We start from the raw sequence: 23,377 nt of genomic DNA on the forward strand, positions 1-23,377 counted from the left end.
AGAGAGAGACAGGGAATCAAGTGGGGTAAAAGCTCTCATCTTGCTGGTTATTAAATGCACACCAGTACCCAGATCTACCACAGCTGTCATTTATTCTGTCTCACCCATGACACACAGTAATTTTGGCAGAGACTGTTATTTTAAGATAGATTCTAAATGGTATTTTAAGATTGTTGTTTATATGTAAAAATATGCTGGGACAACTAAGACAAAAAAAAAGTCTCTGGAGCAGACCATACTGGGGAGGCAAAAGAAATAAGCTCATAAGATGACTACAAGAAAAGGTTTAAGAATCCAAGTCATGCAGCATGTTTATAGACATTGCTCAGCATCCAGCTTATACATCCGAGGGGTAACGTGACAATGAGAAGACATGCATGTATTTACACACTTTGCTCCGATAATCAGCATACACTTGGTATCAAAACAAGAAAGTTTAATAAAGTCCATTTTCAACTTAGTCATGGAAGAATAAACCTAACAGAATAACCATGTCTAACACAACCGTGAAACTCCTGCCATCACATTCCTCCTCTTTTTCATCTCTTTCAAGACACCTCCATCTTCACATCTATGACAAATTAGACTATTTTACTGACTATCATTGTCATACTTTTGGTGTCTTTTCTGACTCATTTCCCTCATCTGCTCTCCCCTGTTAAATCATGTCAATTTTTTCTTTACAATACATTGTGGAAAAGCCGAAAACTTCACCCATCTCTTCTCTTACCATGAAAAAGCTTTGCCCATGTTTTGTTAGTTGTGTCTGGGCTAAGAAATTTCTGCAAGTTTATCACAGTCACTGCTTCTAGTGCTGATTATGCCAATACTACCAACACCATCACCCTCAGTCTCTCTGATTATGCTTCCCCCCCCTTCAAGTGACTTCTCCTTGCCTTCTCTGATGGGGATGCCTGTCCTACTTTCAACACGCACTACTACAATGTGCATTTACACATCAGAGCTCTCTCTTCTTAATCTCACATTGCTTTCTTCATTCTTCCCCAACCCTGCACTTAACTTCGTGCCGCACCGGCTTTCACGAGTGTGGTTTGAGTCCTATGATTAGAACTACTACTTTAAGGATTGGTATTAGACTCACACCCTCTTTTTATTCCCTCCTGAGTCACGTTCCTTCCATGAAAGTTTCCAATATGAATTAAACTAGAAATTTACGTCAATCAATGTTGCTGTAATGTGACTCCTCCTATTCCTAATGCATTATATTGATAAATAGACTACTTAGAAAAAAACACACAATTTAGCAACAGGCAGGCGCTGAAATAGTAAATAGAGCCTAGATTTATCTAAGCCAAGATATTCCAAACAGCTAAGATAAGCCTCTGTTTTGATGGGTTTCATTCTCCCCATCACAGGCTCTTTATGCATCAGCACAGTTAAAAATACTCTATTTTGCCACTCTCCACAGACACATACGCTGAGGTGACAGGATGAAATGCACAAAAATGAAATTGGCCTTGACAATACTTTCTTGACTTGTAGAACTAGAACCAATGTCTAACATTATTCACCACAGTCTTGTTCTACATGTTTTAATTATCATGCAATATAAAATAGTTTTTTCCTTAATAGTGGCCTGGTACTGAAAAAACAAACAAACAAACAAAAGGTTTTCATCACATCTCAGGGACAGCTTTCAATACATCTTAAGCATGCTTTCAAGAATTAAGACTGTCAATTCCGAAATGGAGGAGAACATTACAAACCTTAGTGTTAAGTGCAACCTGTGATTCTTCTCCTGAAGAAGTTCTTTTACAGTGAACATCCCAGAACCCAACAAATACATCTGGAAGAAGAGGAGTATTGGAATTGTAATTATTTACCTTTACAATGAACAAAGGCTTTGTCCACAGCCCAAAGCCCAAAATACAATTATTATGCACAAAAGCCTTGAGAACAAAAATATAATTACATATTCCCATGCATAACTAATTAAACCCCTTTAAAAATTAATAAATTTGGTAATTTATCAAAAATCCTGTTTCTACCGGAGGACAATAAGCCCTTTTCTTTCTCTAGGATTTGAGGGGAGGCACCTCAATATATACAAGCTTAGGCCCAGCAATACAGGAACACTGAAAGCAATGACTGAATGGGACTCAGACTGACTAGGTTGACACTTCATACTCTCTCCCTGACCCAAACTTGGCTCTTCCTGAAGAATGCACCTCCTCAGGAGGTATTCCTTTTTCCCCAGAGCCTCCCCATGATGCACTCTACAGAGATGCCCTGCTACCCCTGAGGAAGCCATGGGAAAGCAGGCATGTGGGACCTGAAACAGCAATCTGGGCAACAGTCCAGAGTGAGTTGCCTACAGATCCAAGTACTTACCTGGGAGAGCTGGCACTTAGACTTTTTTCAGTAAGGGAATAAATCTTACACCTGAACAAAATCACTAAGGGATCAGGGCAGGGGGATTTCTGAGAGCAACGCAAAAAAATTATCTAGGCAAAATAGCCCAGAGAACCTGTGTGTCAGGAAGCCAAGTGCATGGATGCTCTCCTGTAAGCAACCTTCTACTCAGAATCAATCTCCTGCTTCGTAAAAACACTCACAAATTTTGGTATTGTGGAATTTTAGATAATGGTAGTAATAAGTGTCTCTGAGACAACAAATAACCATTTTTCATAATGAATTAGAAAGTGCTCCAAAATAGTTAAGTTTCCTCTGATGTTTTTCACCTTGAATTTGAACTTGTGTCCCCTGCTGAGAAAAAGGTGGCTTTAGTGTGGACCCGTTTTTTACTAAATTAAGTTTTGGACACTGCAATTATGATTTTTTCATTATTTTGGATTAAAAACATTTAATGGCAAGTTCTATCTTACAATTTGTGATCCTCTGCAAAAATACTACAGGGAGTCCAGGGGGCTTTTGTTTTCTCTTCCTCCCATTTCGCACAACGTGGATTAGAGGCCAGTAGCAGCCTCTGGTAAAATCTAATCTGCCTGCCTTCGTCACCAGCTTGCATCTAAATTTTAAGCAGTGAGAGAAGTAGACTTCTAAGGTCCTGAAACAGACTTCTAAAGTTCCTAAACTTAAACAGACATGATTGCTCCCTGTGGAAAACTTCCACCAGACTGTGCCTAGTACACATGGAATTTAGCAGCTCCATTTATAAGGACTGTTTCATTATGGGTCCAACATTTTGGCACAGGTTAGAAGCCTCAGTTAGGGGTACTGGATCCCATTTGTTATCTAGTTCAGTAAAGAGGTCCACAACAGAAGAGAGTAAGTGACAGAACCTCTTAATTTAAATCAGTGGTTCCAAAACTTGCTGCCAACAAGCCTTATTTGAGAAAACTGGCAGTGCTCCCCACTCTGCCAAGTCCATCTCGCAGCATTTGTCCCTCCTTCCCCTACCCATGTTGCTTTCTCTAGGATAGATGCTGCTACCCCTTTGCTTTCTTCCACAAAAGTTACTAGTTTTATCTCCTTGCCTCTTGTTTCCTTGCTCCACACTGACTGGGGAGGCAACAGAATAAAGAAAACTTACTGTTCCCTGAGATCTATCTTTGACGTCATACACGGAGAGTTTGATTTGTGTCATTTGATTGATAAGAGAGTCTTGGAAAAAGGCAATGCTGCTTAGAAAGATAGGATTACTTGTTCCCTGTAATAAACAAAAAAGGCAAAATTTAATGCAAGGTGATATTTGTGAGGAAGAAATGCTCCTTGTGTTAGCTTCAATTTTAAATCTAATCCAGGAGTACCTCACCACTTACCTCAATAATTTCTGTCTGTGCATGCTTTGTCCAGAACGCCTGAGGAGGTGTAGTTACACTCACTGCTACAAAACTATTTGGTTTTCGATCTAGCGATGGAGTTAGCAGCTCACTGCAAGCTTTAGGTATGCAACAGATAAATAAATTTAGATTCAGGATCTTTTTCATATTGCTGTAAGACTCTACATTTTTATAAAAGCATATTACATACGCTGAGCAATAAAGCCATGAAGGGCCTAATATTCATTCTACTGCCACACTATAAGGGCAGACATCACTCACCTTTGTGCATGCAAACAGTAAACGTGCAATCAGATCAGCCTGGCTCCAAGCTGTAGAGCTGTAATTTAAACTTGTTCTCTTCTAACACCTGCCTATCCATTCCCCTGGCACAGCTCATTAGAACAGCATACATGCATAGGTCTTCCTCTGGGAATCTCATGAGCATGGCTGCATTTGATTTGAAGTCACGCTCCATTAAGCCCATTACCAAATGGCATTTTGCCATGGAGAACCAATACAAGGAGGACAACTAGCTTGTAATTGTAAAAGGACAGCAATTTATTTCCTCTAAAATGTTATTGTGAGTTTAACTGCTGGGAAGGGACTATGGTGAGTAGGAAACAACTACCAAAAATTTCAGTGAGTGACTATACAATTACATTAAACTTCAGAGCCAAATTCTATCTAGCCAGATAGAGGTAACTACAGTGTGGTCTGACTCTGCTTCAGCTAGATGCAGAAAGTTAATTCTAAAATTTACCTGGGCAAGCAAAATGTTCGAATGCACACTAAACAGCTTTGCAGTTCTAGTTATTTTTAATTTATCTGAAAATATTTTAAGTACCTTATTCAGCTCTAAGGAGTTCTTAAGATTATTATTTATAACACAATTACATACACCTGAGAAAACTTTCTAGTTTTTCATTTCAAACATACTGTTAAGAGCATAACCTTCCAAACATTAGTCCACTATTGAGCCAAGAAAACCATGCTGCAGTTGAAAACGTAGACTGAATTTTCATGAAGAAAGTATTTTTCACTTATTCTTCAAGTGAGGTCACAAGTTTCTTGTCCAAATTTAACCATCCCAGAAATTAGGTCACTTCTGCATCTCACATTATCACTTGACAGAAAAGACCAAAGGAAAGAAGGTATGTGTAATAGTTGGTAACTCTTAGAAAATATTCTGTCCTAAAATGGTGTTTCCAGCAAATCTTCAGTTTGCTTGAAGACCTGAACTGCTGATTATACTGAGACTGAAGACAGTTTCACTGTATCTTCACATAAACAAAACCAACATTTAAAAATAACATTCACAGAGTAAACATTTAAAATTTTATAGGACAGATGTTTTAATTACAGACTTTTAAAAATATCACAAAATCAAACTGCTGGTTGCTTATCAAAAGATACTGTACAGGCAGCAAGAAAACTGTACCAGATCTCCATAAAAATCAAAGCAAAGTTTCAATCCTTACTATATGAAAGGCACTTCAAAATCAACAATTAAAAAAAAGGCATACATACTCAATAGCACGTATCATCAAAATTAGCATAAAAATCATTAAGCCTACCTAAACTGAACTCTAAAATTGGCTCATCTGGATCCTGAATGTTTCCTGTAAATCAGAAAAATTAACACAAGATTAGCCAAACATTGCTGTGACGTGAATCCTTTCCTAAAGTTGCAGTCATACAGGGAAAGAAATTAAATTTTATAGAAAAAATTAATATTTTTAATTCAATGAGCCATGACTGGTATTTAAAATATTTATTAGCTAATCTTTGGTATCTCAAAATGATTTGAAAAACCTGAGATGATCTCATTTTATAAAACATGTTAAAATATGTAAACCTATGCAAGATTATATGGAATACGGGAATATCAAATGCCCAATCTCAGTAGAAAACAACAGGATTAAAGCCACTTAGTGTCTGAACCACTATTAACTCCAAATTATTAAATCAGATACGTCTCCTCTGTGGTCAGTGAATAGGGAGAAGTTTGAAAGTACCTGTCTCTCTCACTAATCAAAGAAAGCCTCTTGGGGTTACAATCCTAATTTACTCACCATACAAGATGAGGGAGGTAATTCTCAGTTCCCTGAACTCTCTTGAAAATTTTATACAATGTCAAACAAGGAGGTTGCCAAGACTCTTCCTCGACCTTGACATTCTATTGTTGTTTTCTCTCCCTGTAGTTTATTTTTGACTGATAAACATAACTGTACAGAATCTAGTTTAATTTCTTTTTTTCCTTCCATCTCCAATTTTAATGTTTTGTCTATTTTAAAAATGGTAAGTTTAAGATTTTTTAATTTTTTAGTATAATTCCTTTATCTCATCTAAACACACATCTAAATCTTCTAGCAATTAAAAAAACCCCCCAATGTTAGTACAAGGTAGATTCTGAAAGGAGCAACAGAGCAATAGCTGGCATGAAGGTACATACCTGCTAGAGAAAGGCCTAGCAAGTCAGAGGTGACATCAATGGTGGAGGCCCGTTGCACGGTGCGGGATTTTGCACCATGGCGGGGACTGTGTTCTCTTGCTGTCATTTTGTCATGAAGAACCCTTCTTTTCTTGCTGCTTGGCTTTACTGATGTTTGTCTTACAGAGTAGCAGAGTGCAGCAGGTTGTCTCCAATCGCTATTCCTCTAACATTACCACGCTAAGCAATAAAGAGAGCAAAAACATACACCAAAATTTTAGGCCACTATCAGCTACTGTTCTTTTTAACAGCAGCAAACCTACTGCCATAAAATTGCCTCAGGTCATTCAAATAAAACGCTCAAGGCCGATCCAATGCACAGTAACTCAATTTGCATGAACCGTACATCTGTAGCTTTTTACTGCAAATTGTTGAAGACTGTAACACATGTAAGAAAGGCCCTTCTGTCAGAGAATGGGGGTTGAGAGAGACTTGTTAACAGACCAGCTGCCCTTCTCCTTTGTCTAAGTTATTAAACCATCCTTAATGAAGTTTCCTGGTTTTCATAATCCCTGGGGAACACAAGTAAATTCGTCAGATGGGGCCTCTGTCTGTAGAGGTAGGACAAGGGATAAGGACAAAGGGACAATGGGTCGGCAGAACGCAGAAAAAAAGGGCAGGAAATGTTGTTAGTGTCAGCACACTGTGTCACTCCAGGCTCTGCTGCCATGAGAAAGGGATATTGAAAACTATAAATAAAACCTACTGGGCCAGAGTGAGGCTGAAATTCTGGGATGGCGATGGAAAGAAAAAGCAAAAGGGTGTCGTGCTAGGAAAGAAGCACACAGCCTACAGAAAATTTGGTTACATGTTAAACGTGGTGCTTTTGGTTTGGCTGATAAATTTGAATGTTCCTTCTGTCAGCCACGTTAGCACTGCAGTTATGGAACTTCCGTATTTATTTCATACTATTATGACAAAATCCATTCATTTAGGAAGTAAGATTAGGAGCAAAATCTGATAAAACTGAAAGGTAGTAATACGGTGACTAATTCCTCTTCGGTTGAGGGACCTAACAACAGGCAAGATGTATTCTAATTAAATAAAACACCTAGCTTTTACTTGTGTTTTAAATAGGCATTTTAAAACTGTCTGAAGGCCTCCAAAGGAACATTCAACCTGCCTAACTTAAGTCTCTAAATTTAACTAGTCAGCATCTCCCTCTGGAGGATTTCAAAAGAATCTCCCTCTCTCCACAGGGGACTCAAGCATCTTCTTAACTAGCACTGGTTCACTGGACATCTAAAATTCAGATGCAAGTTAAGCATCTAAGACAACTGAATTGAACACAACCCTGGCCATCTACATGAGCTTAGGAATGAGATTTTAAATGGGGAGCTCATTCTAGGGAGGAACGAATTTGGGCCGTGTCCACCAGATGGGCCAGTCTATTGCTACTCAGAACTAATAATTTGCCTCAGTGATTCAACTCAGGTTTATACAGTATGTCATAAGCCAACTCCAAGTAGGAAAAAAGTAAATTCTTGAGTGGAAGAAGCAGAAATTGAGACCTCTGAACGTCCCATCCCCAAAAGCTTTGAAACTCAGCGACAGCATACAAAATAACATTCTGCTTATAGATATAATTTATCACAGCCAAAAATTAAAGCAGGCAGTTTTCCAATTCATACGGAATCACAGAATGGTTGAGGTTGGAAGGGATCTCTGGAGTTCATCTAATCCAAACCCACTGCTCAAAAGCAAGGTCACCCAGAGCAATTTGCTCAGGACTGTGTCCAGATGGTTTTGTACACCTGGTTAAGTGGCTAGTGAATCACCAGTCTTTCTCAAATAGTATTGAATGTCCTAAGATTTAGTCAAATAAAACTTCCATCAAAACTCTTTGCCAGTTTCCAGGTCTTTCCATTCTACTAATTTTTTTTCCCTTCTTTCAGCAATAGGTTTTCCTTGGTTTGTTCTCTATGTAATGTGATGTTTAATGTTTGTAAGTCCATTAAATCTAACTGACTAATGAAACAGAACACCTACAGAATGTGCTTGCAGAGATTTAGGCAGGATGCCATAGCCCCTTCCCCCAAATCCTACAAATACCTTATTAGAGAATAACTAACACATTCACATAGGTACAGTTAGGTTAAAAAGACCAGTTGTTTTTCAGCTAAAATCTCAGTAGTTGCTGACATCCTTAAAAAGGGTCAATCCTTGAGAAGTTAAAATAGGGTCAGGTATTTTCTTTGTTTTGAAACTACTTCTATTTAAATATTACTGAGCGTAATAATTTTCCAAGGCTCTCTAAGTTCTCAACTGTTCATTTAAATTGCAATATTAATTTCTCACCTAATGATACATTTTTAATTTACTTACACGGATCATACTTACAGAGGGCTCTTTTGCTCATGTGTGGAGGGATTTTGCGTATCATAACATCAGTTAAGTCCACATCTAAAAAATTAACAATATAATCAGCATAAATAAGCAATCTTTTTATACAGCATAAATCACAAACAACGAGCAGGTACCATCCTCAGATTAACTGTAAATTTAACTTCTGATTACTAGCTCTCACCTTAAAGTTTACTGAAAATAGAAAAAGAGTATGATCCTCTGCCGGACCTCACCCAGCACTAGTCATAGCACTGGTCAGTCAGAGCAGGAGCACAAAGAAATAAGCTTATACTGAAAAGGACTGACTTCAGGTCAGCGTTTGGTGAGTGGGTGAAATGGCTGTAAGAAACATATGTTAACATGTTTACTGAAAGGCTTGGTGCTAGTAAGAAAAAGGAATGTATATGATATGTTGAGTATGAGACAGCATTTGCTACTACGCTTGCTTTTCTATAGTTAAACTTTCAAAATTTTGCTGTTTGGAAGAGTTATAATCGCCACTGTCAGGAGAAGAGATCCTGTGTCAAAACACAGTTCAAAAGATCAGGATGTAGAGCTCTTTCTCCATTGGGTGAAATTACTATGTGAGGTAGGCTTCTATGAACAGCTAGCAATGAGCATACAGGAAAAGTTAATTATTTTTAAATCTACTACAGGTTAAATGAAGGTTTGTATTTGCTAGTGATACCATCTCATTCAAGTGCATTTGCATTGATAGGATATGCCCTTTAAGACCTCCCATGTATGCCATACTACAATAAAAGAGATGGGGAAGTCCAGTCTGAGCTTTTTGATTTAATTCCCAGCCCTACCAATTACCCCAGACTGCTTAAGAACAGAGGTATGAGCTCTTATCACTTATGGAAAGGGTTTTTTCTCACCTAAACTGCATAGGAGGCAGGTATCTGATCTCAACTCACTGCCTAGGTTGTCTATATGGTCAATGGTGAGACACAGGCACTTCCAGAGAATGAGTCACCATTTTCCAAGGTAGGTGGGATGAATCACCCCATGAAGATACCTCTCTCTCTCTAATTATAGAAAGAATTTAGATGATTAACTTAGGCCTGATGCTGCAGCTGGGCAAACTGGATCCCTCCCACAGTCATGCTAGCTCAGGCAGGGATGACTTCCCTCTATTCACTGCATAGCCTGACAGACCCAAACGACCGGTGCTCTGATCACTCTCTTGAATTACAAACTTTTCAACCATTACAACTTCATGATCATGTTTTTGATAGAAATCAATGGAGGTAGGATGCCTACCAAATTAAAGGTAGTATTAACACACTGGATAGTTTCCTTAGATGGTACCAAAGACTGGTACCACTCCTGCAGCCAGCAATCCCAAAGGCTGATGTAATTCATGTCCAGGCAAACCCCGCCTTGAAGATGGCATGATGCATCTACACATAGCCTTTGCCCTTACTAATACTGCAGACAGTGGATGCTGGCAATATGTGCAGCTTTGCACTTCATGAAGTTTTGCTGCAAGCTCAGTTTTCAACTGTGGCTTCAACAGAAGTATGAAAAGGTGTTGTTGACCCCCAATACCAGTAATGGTCATTTCCACTGTGCAGAAAAGGCTTCTGAACAAGCCTCCCTTCTGTTATGTGAATATTTATTTGGTGCTCTATTAGCACAAAAGCACATAACCAGAAGAAAAGATCTTCATCAGATGCCACTTCTGGCCTGCTACCTTCAGTCCTGGCAGTTAGCTGTGGGAAGCAAATGCCACTCTGCTCAGCTGCATGTCCTCACATCCTATGGGCTTGAAACTTTCAGACATTTGGTCTCATTCAGACTGCTTGCAAGATCTCAAGCAAAAATGATGATCATCTCAGCCCCAAAATAATCCCTTGATGATTAGCTTGTACAACTACAAGCTAATATTCTCCTTATCGCCACAACTGTTTTGGCAAAGTGCTTTGGTCTGTTCCCTTCTTGAAAAAAAAAAAATCTCCTACCAAACTACCCCTCGAAACAAGCGTGTCAGCTGAGGTCAAACCTTTTTTCACCCTAACACCTACTTTTTTGACACTCATTACACAGCTGTAAGAAACAGAATTTTCCCAATTCACACATCAAGAAGCAGGAGAAAGAGGCTACTCCAGTTATAGTCCAAATTAAAATCTACTTTGAGACTGTACTGTTCTACAGCTATATTGCTCTGGGCTTACGGCATTTATCAGGTAGAGAGGCATGCCAAAGCAGAAAATGCAACAGCAGTGGAATGCTAAATGTTACTGATACAACTACATGAAGAGAGTAATAGAGAAAGGCAGAGTACGACAGCTTCTTTAATGCATTAAAAAAAATGTCTGGGAATGCAATCCTGCTAAAAGTTTACCATCACCTCCAAGGGGGAGTGAAAAAGTATTTGTGGGGTACTTATTGAACTGCAATTAGTTTTACCACTCTCTGGACTGTGAGGTCCACTCTCTGGACCTTACAAATTAGGGTTCCTGTTCCTGAACAATCTATTCTGAAATAACAAAAGGGCTCCTCCAGCCAACTGGATACTTCAGATAACATCTTTGTAAAAACTTTCTCCTAGTCAGGTTGAAAATGTTTTAGCAATACACTGAGTGATAAAAAAAGTAGAAATGAATTCTGCCTGAAACAGTAAGTATTTTGGATCTGGAACATGGCCAAGTTTCAAACTAACATCTTATTAACTATATCATTGCGGACAAAATAATGGAAAAGATGAAATATCAGACTCTGCTAAGTTATGACTATGTTGCCTTCCATGTAAGAGTACCAACTCTAGTATACCTACCAGATAGATTTTTTTTCTTTTTTTCTTCTTTTTTACCTCCAACCATAGAAAACCTTGGTAGTGAAACAAGATTTGCCATGCTGGCTCAAGACCAATCTTCCAGCAATTCCAGCATCCCATCTCCAACAGCTGTTTCAAAGAAGATGCAAGGACCTCCTTCAGGGTCTGAGGTGAAGATCTGGACCAACCCTATCACTCATGGCTGCAGAGGCAGACCAAGAGCAGAACATCAGCTCAAGGACAGCAGCTCCCAGCAAAAGCCTGCTAAGACCGACACTGATTAAGAGCTATTTTTTTACAGTCTCATGAGCGCTTCTCTCTTCTGTCTCATTTAATGAATGTTCTGAATCTCACACAGATCACCACAACAGGAAAACTCAGAGCCATGAGCTTGACACCTTGAATCAGATTCTTCCTGCCGGCCAAACTGGTGGAGGCGGCAACACAGACAACATCTACTGCAGATCCATTGGCTGACAACAGAGTTTCACTCCCCTTTAGTTACCCCATGATCTAGGACATCCCACTTACCATGCCCCTTGGGAAGGCAAAAGAAAGTAAGTGGTGCCAGCATCCATTATGGACCTTTGCCTCCAACTGAAATGACTTCCCCACCAAGAACATGCTCGGCAGGTGCTAGTCCGTCAGCTCCACAAAGAGGCTGTATTCCCCCCTCTCAGTCTGCCCCCTAAGTCTAGGTTCCCCTCTCAAGCTGGTTCCATGTCCCCCTCTCCCACTGACCAGAATCTTGATTACCAAGGACAAAAATATGTTTGCCCTGAAGAGTCTTCTTGTCACTCTCTGAAGCCCTCCTGAGGATTGTGAGCAAGTGGGTGACCTCAGCAAGAACAGGGAAAAGTCTTCCACAAGAAAATGAAATAAACTACCGCAAGATACAATGAATGTATTTGTGCAGCGTGGAAATCCCCAAATGCTACCTTTCAGTGATATTTAGATAAAAGGCCATTTCAGCAGCAGAAAGTAGCTTGCTTTCTCTTTGCCTTCCTGTCCACCCTCTCCCACTTACTTAGAGAAATCTGTAAGTCACAAACTTTCTTCTTGATCCTTCCCCCTATGAACTTCAGCAAACTCAATTAATCTAAAAATCTAATTTTATCTCTTTAATACATTTGAGTACTTTTAATAGAAAACTGTAATTTAGGCCACTTAGTTCTTTGTGCAAATTAAGACTATTTGTCTATATTCACAAATGAAATACAATTAGGATTCTTCTTAACTTAATGAGATATTGTTTTAATTTCACTTGTCATCACAACAGTTCTATTTCTTCAGTACTCCTTCTATGAACACAAAAATATGCACACCCACAGGTAGAAGCAAGCATTTGTAACACACGTTTGCTAACTAAAAAAGAAAAAGCACACCTCTGGTTCACTTTGCAGAACAGCTTTTATCAAGTTGAGCACAGCATAACGCTATGGAAAATGATGAGTCTTGCTACAGAGCAGTTTGAAGCCCAACACTCTCAGCCTCCTCCGTTGTTTTACCAACAGAAACTGAAACAGCTTACAGTCTTTATTCTAAATTTATCTTACCCTCTTCACAAGAACCATGCTGGGTACATTGTGGTGAAGTTTCCTGTGCATGGGATGACTTTTCTCCTCATGACCTGGGGTTCTCACACTACCCATACAGACATGGAAAAGCCCATGAGAACAGGGGACGTACTTTCTGTTGAGGAGTTTGGACTGGAAACACATTTCTGAATTAGATGGTCCTTTGGACACCCTCCTAAAGCCTGCCTCTTCTAAAGCCTTCTTTCATCATAACCATGATGCTCACAGTGCAGAAATAGCATTGTTCTAACTGGAAAAAACAGAGAGTTTAACCCCCTCTCTGAGCTCGTCCTGCTGCAGGAAAGGGTGGGGTAGGGGAACAAAGGCAGAAAAACAAAAAAACCCCACCCCAACAGTTTATGACCTGAAATGGAGATGAACTAGACACACCTTAACATTTGCTAAAGATTTCATATTGCTGTTGATTACAGACGGATGGCAGTAAAATATCCTCCAGCATACAGGCAATGAAAGAGGGGGACCACAGAAGACACGGAGGGATAAAAGCACTGAAACTAGATCTGTAATCAGTAGTTTTGGTCGAGCTTGGATTACAACAAAAAGTCTAGGGAACTATCTGTTCTATCTGCCTATAATACTCATCCACTTCACAGACTAACGTAGCACTAGTTAAAGCCAGTGTATTCCGGTCAAAACAACCAGCAGTTAGCACTGTCCTCTGTGTGTCTGACGGGATCTCTCACTCTGCTCTGAAACCATTGGGTTACAATGAGCTCCACCTGTGCAACGGGACTGCACTCCAGGGTCACCGACTAACCATTCATTTACTTTCCTTACACTACATTTTCCCACACGGACGGAAAGCTCCATTAGGTCACAGGCACACCGGAAAAATTTCCCAAGCACTCTTCATTTTTACGTGGCATTGCTCTGACTTTCTGTGATTCCTATGCTTACTGTTTAAAACATTTCTATAAATTAAAAATACGTAGCAGCATCAGAGGACAAACCAGAAATGCGTGAATTCTTTCTCCAACATATGTGTTTTCAACAAGGCATAACTAATTGACTCAGGAAATGGAGCAGTGTCAAGTATTTAGAAAATTTAAAATAGATGTTAGTGTGGGAGTAATATTCCACAAAGGTTATTACCAGGATTTAGGCAGCATAGCAAAACTGGAGTCTTATGCTACTAATACAAATCTGCTGATGCATATTTCTCCACCAACATTTGTTTTGTACTCCTAACTGTGTTTTGTGCGTGTATTTCTGATCCATATATCTTTTTTTCTTACACAGTGCATGCCAAGACTATGCCTAATGGCCACGATACTGGACGTCTTTTCAAATGAAATAATTCTTTTTTGGTTCCAGAGATCTGATTCCTTTGTGCTGCTTTCATTTCTTCTTCCTGGAAAATAAAATTATTTGTTTGTTTACCCTGATCTTTCTAAATCAATGGGAGAGAGGGTTGTTGTGGGCCAAAGATGCTGACTGCAAGGTTCTTTCCTGGATTCCTTTCTGGAGTCATGTAAACAAGTGGTGGGATGCTGGCAGTTTGGAAGCATAAGCATCCAACTCCACCCAGGCCAACAACAGTCTATGCTTCCCACCACTGCTCCCATTTCAACGCCTCAGTGGGACAGCTGTCCCAGTGAAAGGAATCCTTTTTCATGCCAATCCTACCCTGTCAGTTAACGGTAAGATCACCCTGTAAGATATAATGGCGGGGGGGGATGCTGCTTCAGCGTCTTGCCAGTTTCTGAAAATATTGTCCTTGAAAATCTATTTAGACAGCATGCAGACCCCATTTTGCTGACCCTGTCAAAGACTTCAAACTCATCCAGAAAACCCTGTCCAGATTCCAAGGATCTGGGCCAAAGACCCCCAACATTTGGTTTGCTTTCTTTTCCAAGTTGTGAGAAGAAACTACAGAGTTTCACATAGGGTTCTCCACCTGATATCTCCACCTTTATCACCAGCCAGATAAAGGCAGATGTGAGCTGAGATGATAGCCAAAAGGGAGTAGGGCTGGTAGGTTTGAGGAAAGATGGGTTGCTGAGCTGCTTCTCAAGAAGTGGTAGGACTCAGGACTAAATAGAGCAAAAGATATTGCTCATCACCTGTCAGCCATTAGTTATGCCTCAAGACAGACACTGAAAGAAGAAATAAGCCTACCTCCGAGTCGGTCTTGAGCAAGATGCAGCCTTTATATATACTCAAAAATGTTTATACATTCAAAAATGATTCAGGAGCACAAGCACTGGGAAAGAGCAAGAGGAGACTCAGGGATGACTAAAGGGACCATGTTATCCTGTGTTTGCATTGCCCAATGCAGCAGGTGCACTCTGGGTGGGTGGATGCAGATGTGCTGTCCCAGTTCCTCCCTGCGTCCCGTACCTCCCTCCCACATGTGCACACAGACACACATATCCTCCCTGCCCTTCACAACGCGGTTACAGCAGCTGTATTCTGATCAAGGCCAATGACAAGGGGAAGTGGGAAATGAAGCGACAAGGTCTGAGATGATACACTACTTTGTCCAAGCTTTTCTGCTGTAGGCAAGGAACTGCTGCAGACACCTCTCTCTCAGAAAAGGAAGCCACAACTTCATTTCCCAACAAAGGCAGAAAACATGAAAAAGTTATTATTCAGAGGGGTCAGAATGTCACCATCTGCCCATTGCAGGTCACAAGGAAGGACACTACTGACATTCTTCAGAAAAAACAGGTTAAGACCGTAACTTCAGAGAAACCAACATTTCTACACTTCAACATCAACAACAATAGTTTCATTTTAGTGACTGTGCTGATGAGAATTATCAGCAGCAGACAGTAAGTCTAGAATTTAGGTAAGAAAAAAGAAATAGGAAGATGTAAGCAAGGCCCAGTGAAATAGTTCATAGAAAGCTGTAATTTTACCAGGAACATAATTAAATTTTCTGACCAACATATTTGCCTATGTACTTTTAACATGGAATAAACTGCACCTGCATTTTAAGAGAAGGTACATTTCACCACATTTGCAATAAGTGAAGTCCATGTCAAGTATAAACCGAACTGTTGCTAATAGAACCTGACAATATCATCTACTAAGTGGATTTTTAACTTGTAGCAGAGTGTGGGTAAGGTTACATGTATTGACAGACATGGGTCATTTTAAAACATACTGGAAAAATATCTGGAATATATTGAAACTTGCCGTATTTGGTTGCTGAATTCAAAAGGCCTAAATCAGTAACACAAAACTAGAATAAATAAAGTATGCAACCTAGAAAAAAAAAAGACCGTAAGTGGCTTGCATGTCTTTGAGGTGACCTCATAAGAGGAGATCAGACCAAATATTACTGAAATATTTCTACGAATTTGATTACAAATCATTCTCCAATGCAAGATCAGCAGCTTTCTATTAGAATATCATATTTCAACAATTGTCCCCTACTTGTGAAAATTTCCATGAGGTTTCCAAGATTTGACTATCAGCCTTACTGAAATACTATATTCTTTGTTGAGGTGTGATTGAACAAAGGAGCTATTATAGAAAATAAATGTCTGCAGTGGATATTATGATTCTAGCTCTAAGACAGAAAAGACAAAATAAAAGATAAAGTTTGGAAAGAGTAACTAAAGGTATTTCTACTACTCCGATCGGTTTAATGTGTAAAATGAGCAAACGTGAACACTTGCAGACAAATAAAAATGTTGCGGGTACTTACTTAAAAGGTTTATGTCTCCTCACGCCAACATATTACAGATTAAAGCAGTTTGTTCAGACAGAGAATGTAGCAAGTACTTGTATAGCTGCAGTATGTATTGTGCAACACTTTATTCTGCTATGACTACGTTATTTTCTTTTACTCTCATCCACTAACAGTCCAAATGTAATAAACATTTCAGTCCAAAATTCAGAGAAAAATTAAGACTTCTATAGGCTTTGGCCACAGATTTCACATTTCTAGAGTCCATGGCTTTTATAAACAATTTTCAAATAATTGTAACCACAATCTGCTGGTTTGTTTTCAGCAACTAGTACTGATCAATCTTTAGAACTGACGTAATCTAGTGGGCTTCAAAAGTTTATTTAAAAAAAATAACAACTGCAGCAGGGATGGTACCAACAACCACAAAAAGATATAAATGTTATGCAAGGACAAAGGGCAAATATTAGTGCTGAGTTCCTCGCAGCACTCAGTGCTCAAAAATACGAGCTTAAATGTCAGAGTTTTGTCAATTCTCCAAGCACTGACATGCCTTATAAAAGTGGTGTGTTACTACAGGCCAAGTTCATCTGAATCTCACTTTTTTAAAAAGCAAATTTCGCATGGATACAGAAAAGCCTGAAATGTGAAGGATGCATCCCAAATTACTTTCATTTCTTAAAGTTCATGACTAACTCTCACGACTGATGTATTTGACTCTCAATTTTTGCATGCTGAAAGCAAGCAACAGTGACGCCAGCTTCTCCTGCTAACTCCTGGTGCCTCCCACCTCACCTTCTCAGAAATTCATAAGCATGCTGCCTACCTCAGTAGTCAAATCTCCAAGGCAAGGCAGCAGAGATGGTGCTTCTGCCCACAGCTACCTGTCTTGCTGTTCTGGCCCAGATGAGAACAGGTACCCGCACTTCAGCCACACAAGTTTATAGTCCACCATCTCATCAAAGCCACTTTCAGCAACAGGTTAAACTAAGATACTTAACTGCATCTCAGTGTGGGCACACGTTCCTACATCCGCTGTCTCTGCTAGAGAGGCAGTACCTTCTGGCAAAAAGGAGGGACCAAAAGCTGAAAAAAAAAGACTGGGTCAGAGCAAAATGTTAATCAAGCCTGGAGTCCCCTCTGAGAGCGGGCAGCGCTGGAGACTGAGAAAAACAGTATAATGAGCAGTACTGGTATTTTGTGAGGCATCTCCAGGTTTGCACTCCCAGATTCAGCTGACAAGCACCCTAGGAACTTTCTGAGCTGGGGATTACACCCAGACCTCTGTATTTAACGGATGGTGGTAACATGACAGCTAATGTGTTACCAGAGTTCATCGTTGGCCCTTGCAGCACTGTTACCCTGTAGCCCTGTAATACCATATTGCCATCACTAGTGACTGGCCTTAAGTCTTGTAGGGGGGGGCTTGCAAACCCTGAGGACCCGGGCTTTTCAGGCTTGCTTTGTCTGAACTTTTCTTGACCTGCCTGCAACTTTGTTTCAGCCTGCAATCAAACTTGGTTCAGTTGTAACAACAATTTTTCGAACTGCCCAGATGTCTGCAGCTAATTTGTTTTTACTTTTGTTTATCTTTGCATGGTACCATCACCATTTTACAACTCTAACACAATGATTTAGTGTAGAAAAATACAGGCCTAGTATGATAGGAGAGGCCTTGCAAAGTGGAGACACAGGATGCAGAGGAGAGGAGTACAAGCATGGGATGAAAAGAGATTGGGTACAGAGTTAACACTTGGAGACACTGTGGCTATAGACAACCAACCCATGCTCACTTAAAGAACTGCAGACTTGAGGCTGGACAAAACTGGTTTTAGGGGTAATAAACAGCACAAAGAAATAGTATCTAACATGTATGTAAAGTACCACATATGGTAAATTTGGATGTAACGTGGAGCTGCAGACCAATGAAGAAAGAGCCAAGTTTAAAAACTTGTTAGCAAACATAAAAATGACCCCAAGTGGATCCTAGAGCGAAGAAGAAGAAACTATCAACAGGAACATCATATTCCTCCGGTCAGCATCTGAAGTCCTTTAGATGCTGACAACTGCTGAGACACCTCCACATCCCCACCACCACCTTAGGACCCAGAGGCGCAGGGGAAGGGTGAGCATTACAGCAGGAAAAAGAGGTAGACACTTTGTGTGTTCAATGATTTTAACTGTATTGTTACCTATTGAGACTTTCCCCTGTATAGAAGCATTCTTTCTTTTCCTGTAATTATTAGATCTGAACAAGTAATGATTCCTGGATTAGACTGTAAAGACTTTAATTATAATAAAAACAACAACAACTTCTTGCCTTTAGATATACAGTGTGTTTCATTTTTGCCCATAAAAAAGATTTTGAGTGTAACCGCACAGATGTGCAATTCAGTGCTGTTCTTCACTGTTTACTTGTACCAGCAGATGTTGTTGTCATCCTGTGTTTTAGGAGAGAAATATTTGAATGGTTGGGAGCACTAATTTTACTGTTTCCAGCTTTTTAAGGTCATGCAGATCTCATCTCTACAGTTTCATTTAGAGAGTTTTTATAGACTAAAGATGCAAGAATGAGAGCTAGACATAAACATTGTCAGGACAGTTTGTGATCACTGGGATAACATCTATGCTCCAAGCACAATCTATTTGCTTCCACTGAAAACATAAAATGATCATCTGCCTGCAGTGATATCACTGTGAATCACAGACATCAGTGTAATGCATCTTTGTCAAATAATTATTTTAAAATAAATTTTAATATTATTTATTTACTTTAAAAAGTAAATGTCATAAAACTAAACTTTTAAACTGTTTGAACTGAAACAAGCTAGACTATGACAAAATTAAATGGGACATTATTAACCTCTTATATCAATAGCTTTTAATCTTTTCTGATTTGAAAACTCCCTGAAAATTTTCCAGAAGAACCCTTTGGTACAAGCTAATTTAAAGTTACTGATCGTAGGCTTGCTATCCTCAGTCACTTCCCACAAACTTATTTGCATAGTTCATGGACAATTTAAAACCACCAACTTAAATATTATAAGAACAAACAGCTATGATTGTCAAGACTAGTTTTTTTTCATCTTACATTGTTTCCATCTGCTCAGAACTACACAAATTATTCACCTAACATTATAATTTTTTCCATGTTTGGTCTCAATTTAGAAGTAAATTTGTATTCGGAAAGTGTGAGCAAAAGCCTTTCTGGGCGTTTTCCAGTTCTGAAAAGGGAAAGTCTATTAATAAATCCTTCATCCAATTAAGAAAAAAAAAAAAGTAAGTAATCTTTTTCAACAAAGAAAATAAAAACAAACTGTAACTGAAACCCTACAGGGCAAATAGTTCTTTATGAGGTGTACGCTTCCAAAAAAACAAAACAAGCAATTTGCTAACCCCAATAAAAGTGAGTTAAAGAAAAATCAGAGTCTGGCATTACCTATGGGGAATGAAGCCAGGGACCACTGGTTGAAATGCACTTGACCCAAGCCCTGCGGGTCTTTTAATACCTGTCCTGGTTTCGGCAGGGATAGAGTTAATTTCCTTCCTAGTGGCTGGTACAGTGTTTTGGATTTAGGATGAGAACAAAGTTGATAACACACCGGTGTTTTAGTTGTTGCTAGGTAATGCTTACACTAGCCAAGGACTTTTCAGCTTCCCATGCTCTACTGACTGAGGAGGCTGGAGGTGCACAAGAAGCTGGGAGGGGGCACAGCCAAACTGGCCAAAGGGACATTCCATACCATGTGACGTCATGCTCAGTACATAAACTGGGAAAAGCTGGCCGGGGGGGCCGCTGCTCGGGGACTGGCTGGGCATCGGTCAGCGGGTGGTGAGCAATTGTGCTGTGCATCACTTGTTTTGTGTATTATTATTATTATTATCATATTATTATTATCATTTTATTTCAATTATTAAACTGTTTTTATCTCAACCCACGAGTCTTTCTAACTTGTGCTCTTCCAATTCTCTCCCCCATCCCACCGGGTGGGGGGGAGTGAGCGAGCGGCTGTGTGGTGCTTAATTGCTGACTGAGATTAAACCACGACAGTCCTTTTTGGCGCCCAACGTGGGGCACGAAGGGTTTGAGATAATAACAGATTAACCGGAGTGTATTAAGGAACTTATATCTGTTAATAGTTGAGGGTCACAATGTTGGTTTCTCTGTTCTCGATATTGATTTGTATAATCTGCATCGCGCTCTTTTTCCTGCTGTACATGTTAAAGATTGGTGTTGGGTTTTGCAGTTTGCTGTGGTCTGCAGTGAATAGTAATGTCTCGCTTGTGAGGTTTGTTTTTAGAACATTGACCTTGACGTTTCTGTGGTATGTAAACTTCGCAATGAAGCCGTTACTGTACCATGGATACCATATCGTGGAGACAACTAGCAATTGCAGTAACTTTTCTGAGAGTTTTTTTTACAGAGGAAATACAGAATGGCAGTGTCACTACCTTCTTCTATGATGTTTCCTCCTTCATTACAGTAATTTTTCAGTATTTTGAGCATCCTTGGGCAGTTCAGATACTTCTATTAATACTTCTTGGGAATATTGTTTCGGTTTTGTCTAAAGTTGGTAAGCAATTTAAGAATATCATCCAGAGATCTGCCCCAAGGGTGAATAATTATGAGTGGCAGGGTGTGTGGGACAAGATGGGCAAGTACCTAGGCCAATGGGCACCCCCAGTGTTTTGGAACTTCACCCCTGAGCAAGTGCAGAATCCTGAAAAGTTAGTAGAATATTTGGAAAAAGTATGCTGTCACCCTGGCAACTCTAGAGAGATGCAACTCATTGCAACGTGCTGGGGCCTGGCCCATGCCTACCGAGCCCTGTTCAACACTACTCAGTACCCTCAAAGGGAAGAGAAGGTCTCTGGCTCTGACAGTAAAACGACACGCACTGCGGCCACTCAGACCCGGGCAACAGGCCGTGCAGCCACTCAAACCCGGGCAACACGCACTACGGCCACTCCAACCCCGGCGACAGGCTCTGCGGCCACTCAGACCCCGGCGACAGGCCCTGTGGCCACTCCAACCCCGGCGACAGGCCCTGCAGCCACTCCAACCCCGGCGACATGCACTGCGGCCACTCCAACCCCGGCGACAGGCCCTGCGGCCACTCCAACCCCGGCGACATGCACTGCGGCCACTCCAACCCCGGCGACAGGCCCTGCGGCCACTCAGACCCCGGCGACAGGCCCTGCGGCCACTCCAACCCCGGCGACATGCACTGCGGCCACTCCAACCCCAGCAACAGGCCCTGCGGCCACTCAGACTCCGGTGACATGCACTTGCACTGCGGCCACTCCAACCCCAGCAACAGGCCCTGCGGCCACTCAGACTCCGGTGACATGCACTTGCACTGCGGCCACTCCAACCCCGGCGACATGCACTGCGGCCACTCCAACCCCGGCGACATGCACTGCAGCCACTCCAACCCCAGCAACAGGCCCTGCGGCCACTCAGACTCCGGTGACATGCACTTGCACTGCGGCCACTCCAACCCCGGCGACATGCACTGCGGCCACTCCAACCCCGGCGACATGCACTGCGGCCACTCCAACCCCGGCAACAGGCCCTGCGGCCACTCAGACTCCGGTGACATGCACTTGCACTGCGGCCACTCCAACCCCAGCAACACGCCCTGTGGCTGAACCAAAGAACGAGCCTGTGCCAGTATCAGTCGCCCCTGTACACAAGAAGAAATCTTGGAAGCGGAAGTCAGCTCGTTTAGTAAGGGAGGAAGAAGCTTCTTCTAAAAGGGAACCGGAGGAAGAAGTATACGAGACAGATGACCCTAGAGAAGGACCATCACGAGAACGGGAGGAGGAAAGCCGGCCGCTGATCGGGGAGGAGGAAGAGGAAGAACTCATAAACGAGACAGTGACCACCCGATCTCTATCCCTGAGTGAGCTGCGAGATATACGAAAAGATTTCAGCCGCCGTCCAGGTGAGCATATTGTCACCTGGCTGCTCCGATGCTGGGATAATGGGGCCAGTAGCCTGGAATTAGAGGGTAGGGAAGCCAAGCAGCTGGGATCCCTTTCTAGGGAAGGGGGCATTGACAAAGCAATTGGAAAAGGGACACGTATCCTCAGCCTTTGGAGGCGACTCTTGTCAAGCGTGAAGGAAAGGTATCCCTTTAAGGAAGATGTCATATGTCGCCCAAGCAAGTGGGCCACCATGGAGAAGGGTATCCAGTTTCTGAGAGAATTAGCTGTGCTGGAGGTGATTTATGATGACCTGAACAATGAACAACTATCCAAAGATCCAGACGAAGTCAAGTGCACACGACCCATGTGGCGGAAGTTTATAAGGAGCGCACCATCGTCATACGCCAATTCATTGGCAGTGATAACCTGGAAAGATGGAGAGGAACAAACAGTGGATGAATTGGCTAGTCAACTCCGGCAATACGAGGAAAGTCTTTCTTCCTCCATCGTCTCGGCTGTGGAGAAACTGTCCGAAAAACTGTCCCGGGAGATCCAGCAACTCAGAGAGGATAGGTCCTACTCCTCACCTGTATGGACCAGTATCTCGGCTATTAGAAGTAAGCGTTCTTTTGCTCAAGAGAGAGAATATAAAGGATACACACCACGGGGCACCCTATGGTTTTACCTGCGTGACCACGGAGAGGACATGAGGAAGTGGGATGGGAAACCTACTGCAGCCCTAGGGGCACGGGTACGTGAATTACAAGGGAAAACAATCACAGAAAGAGGTTCTTCCAGGAAAATTGCTGCTCCAGTTTCCAGCGGGCAGTTCCCCAGAGAGAGTAG

At 41.2% G+C, this 23,377-nt stretch overlaps 1 protein-coding gene across 15 annotated transcripts in view; it reads right to left on the reverse strand.

The window, feature by feature from the left end:
• INPP4A (inositol polyphosphate-4-phosphatase type I A) overlaps nucleotides 1–23,377 on the reverse strand; it is a 140,442-nt gene that overhangs the window by 46,460 nt on the left and 70,605 nt on the right. For 14 of the 15 annotated variants that reach the window (XM_076359251.1, XM_076359225.1, XM_076359243.1 and 11 more), the window contains 6 exons: nucleotides 8,578–8,640; nucleotides 6,199–6,417; nucleotides 5,321–5,365; nucleotides 3,744–3,862; nucleotides 3,515–3,631; nucleotides 1,728–1,807 (listed from right to left, as the gene is read on the reverse strand). In XM_076359251.1, coding sequence (XP_076215366.1) covers nucleotides 1,728–1,807; nucleotides 3,515–3,631; nucleotides 3,744–3,862; nucleotides 5,321–5,365; nucleotides 6,199–6,304 — 467 coding nt within the window. In that variant the 5' untranslated portion in view covers nucleotides 6,305–6,417; nucleotides 8,578–8,640. Of the gene's footprint in view, nucleotides 1–1,727; nucleotides 1,808–3,514; nucleotides 3,632–3,743; nucleotides 3,863–5,320; nucleotides 5,366–6,198; nucleotides 6,418–8,577; nucleotides 8,641–17,601; nucleotides 17,672–23,377 lie in introns of those variants that run through there. The other variant, XM_076359181.1, reaches the window with a different exon arrangement.

This window comes from Aptenodytes patagonicus, chromosome 1 (genome assembly GCF_965638725.1).
Source record: "Aptenodytes patagonicus chromosome 1, bAptPat1.pri.cur, whole genome shotgun sequence".
Classification (NCBI taxonomy): Eukaryota; Metazoa; Chordata; class Aves; order Sphenisciformes; family Spheniscidae; genus Aptenodytes; species Aptenodytes patagonicus.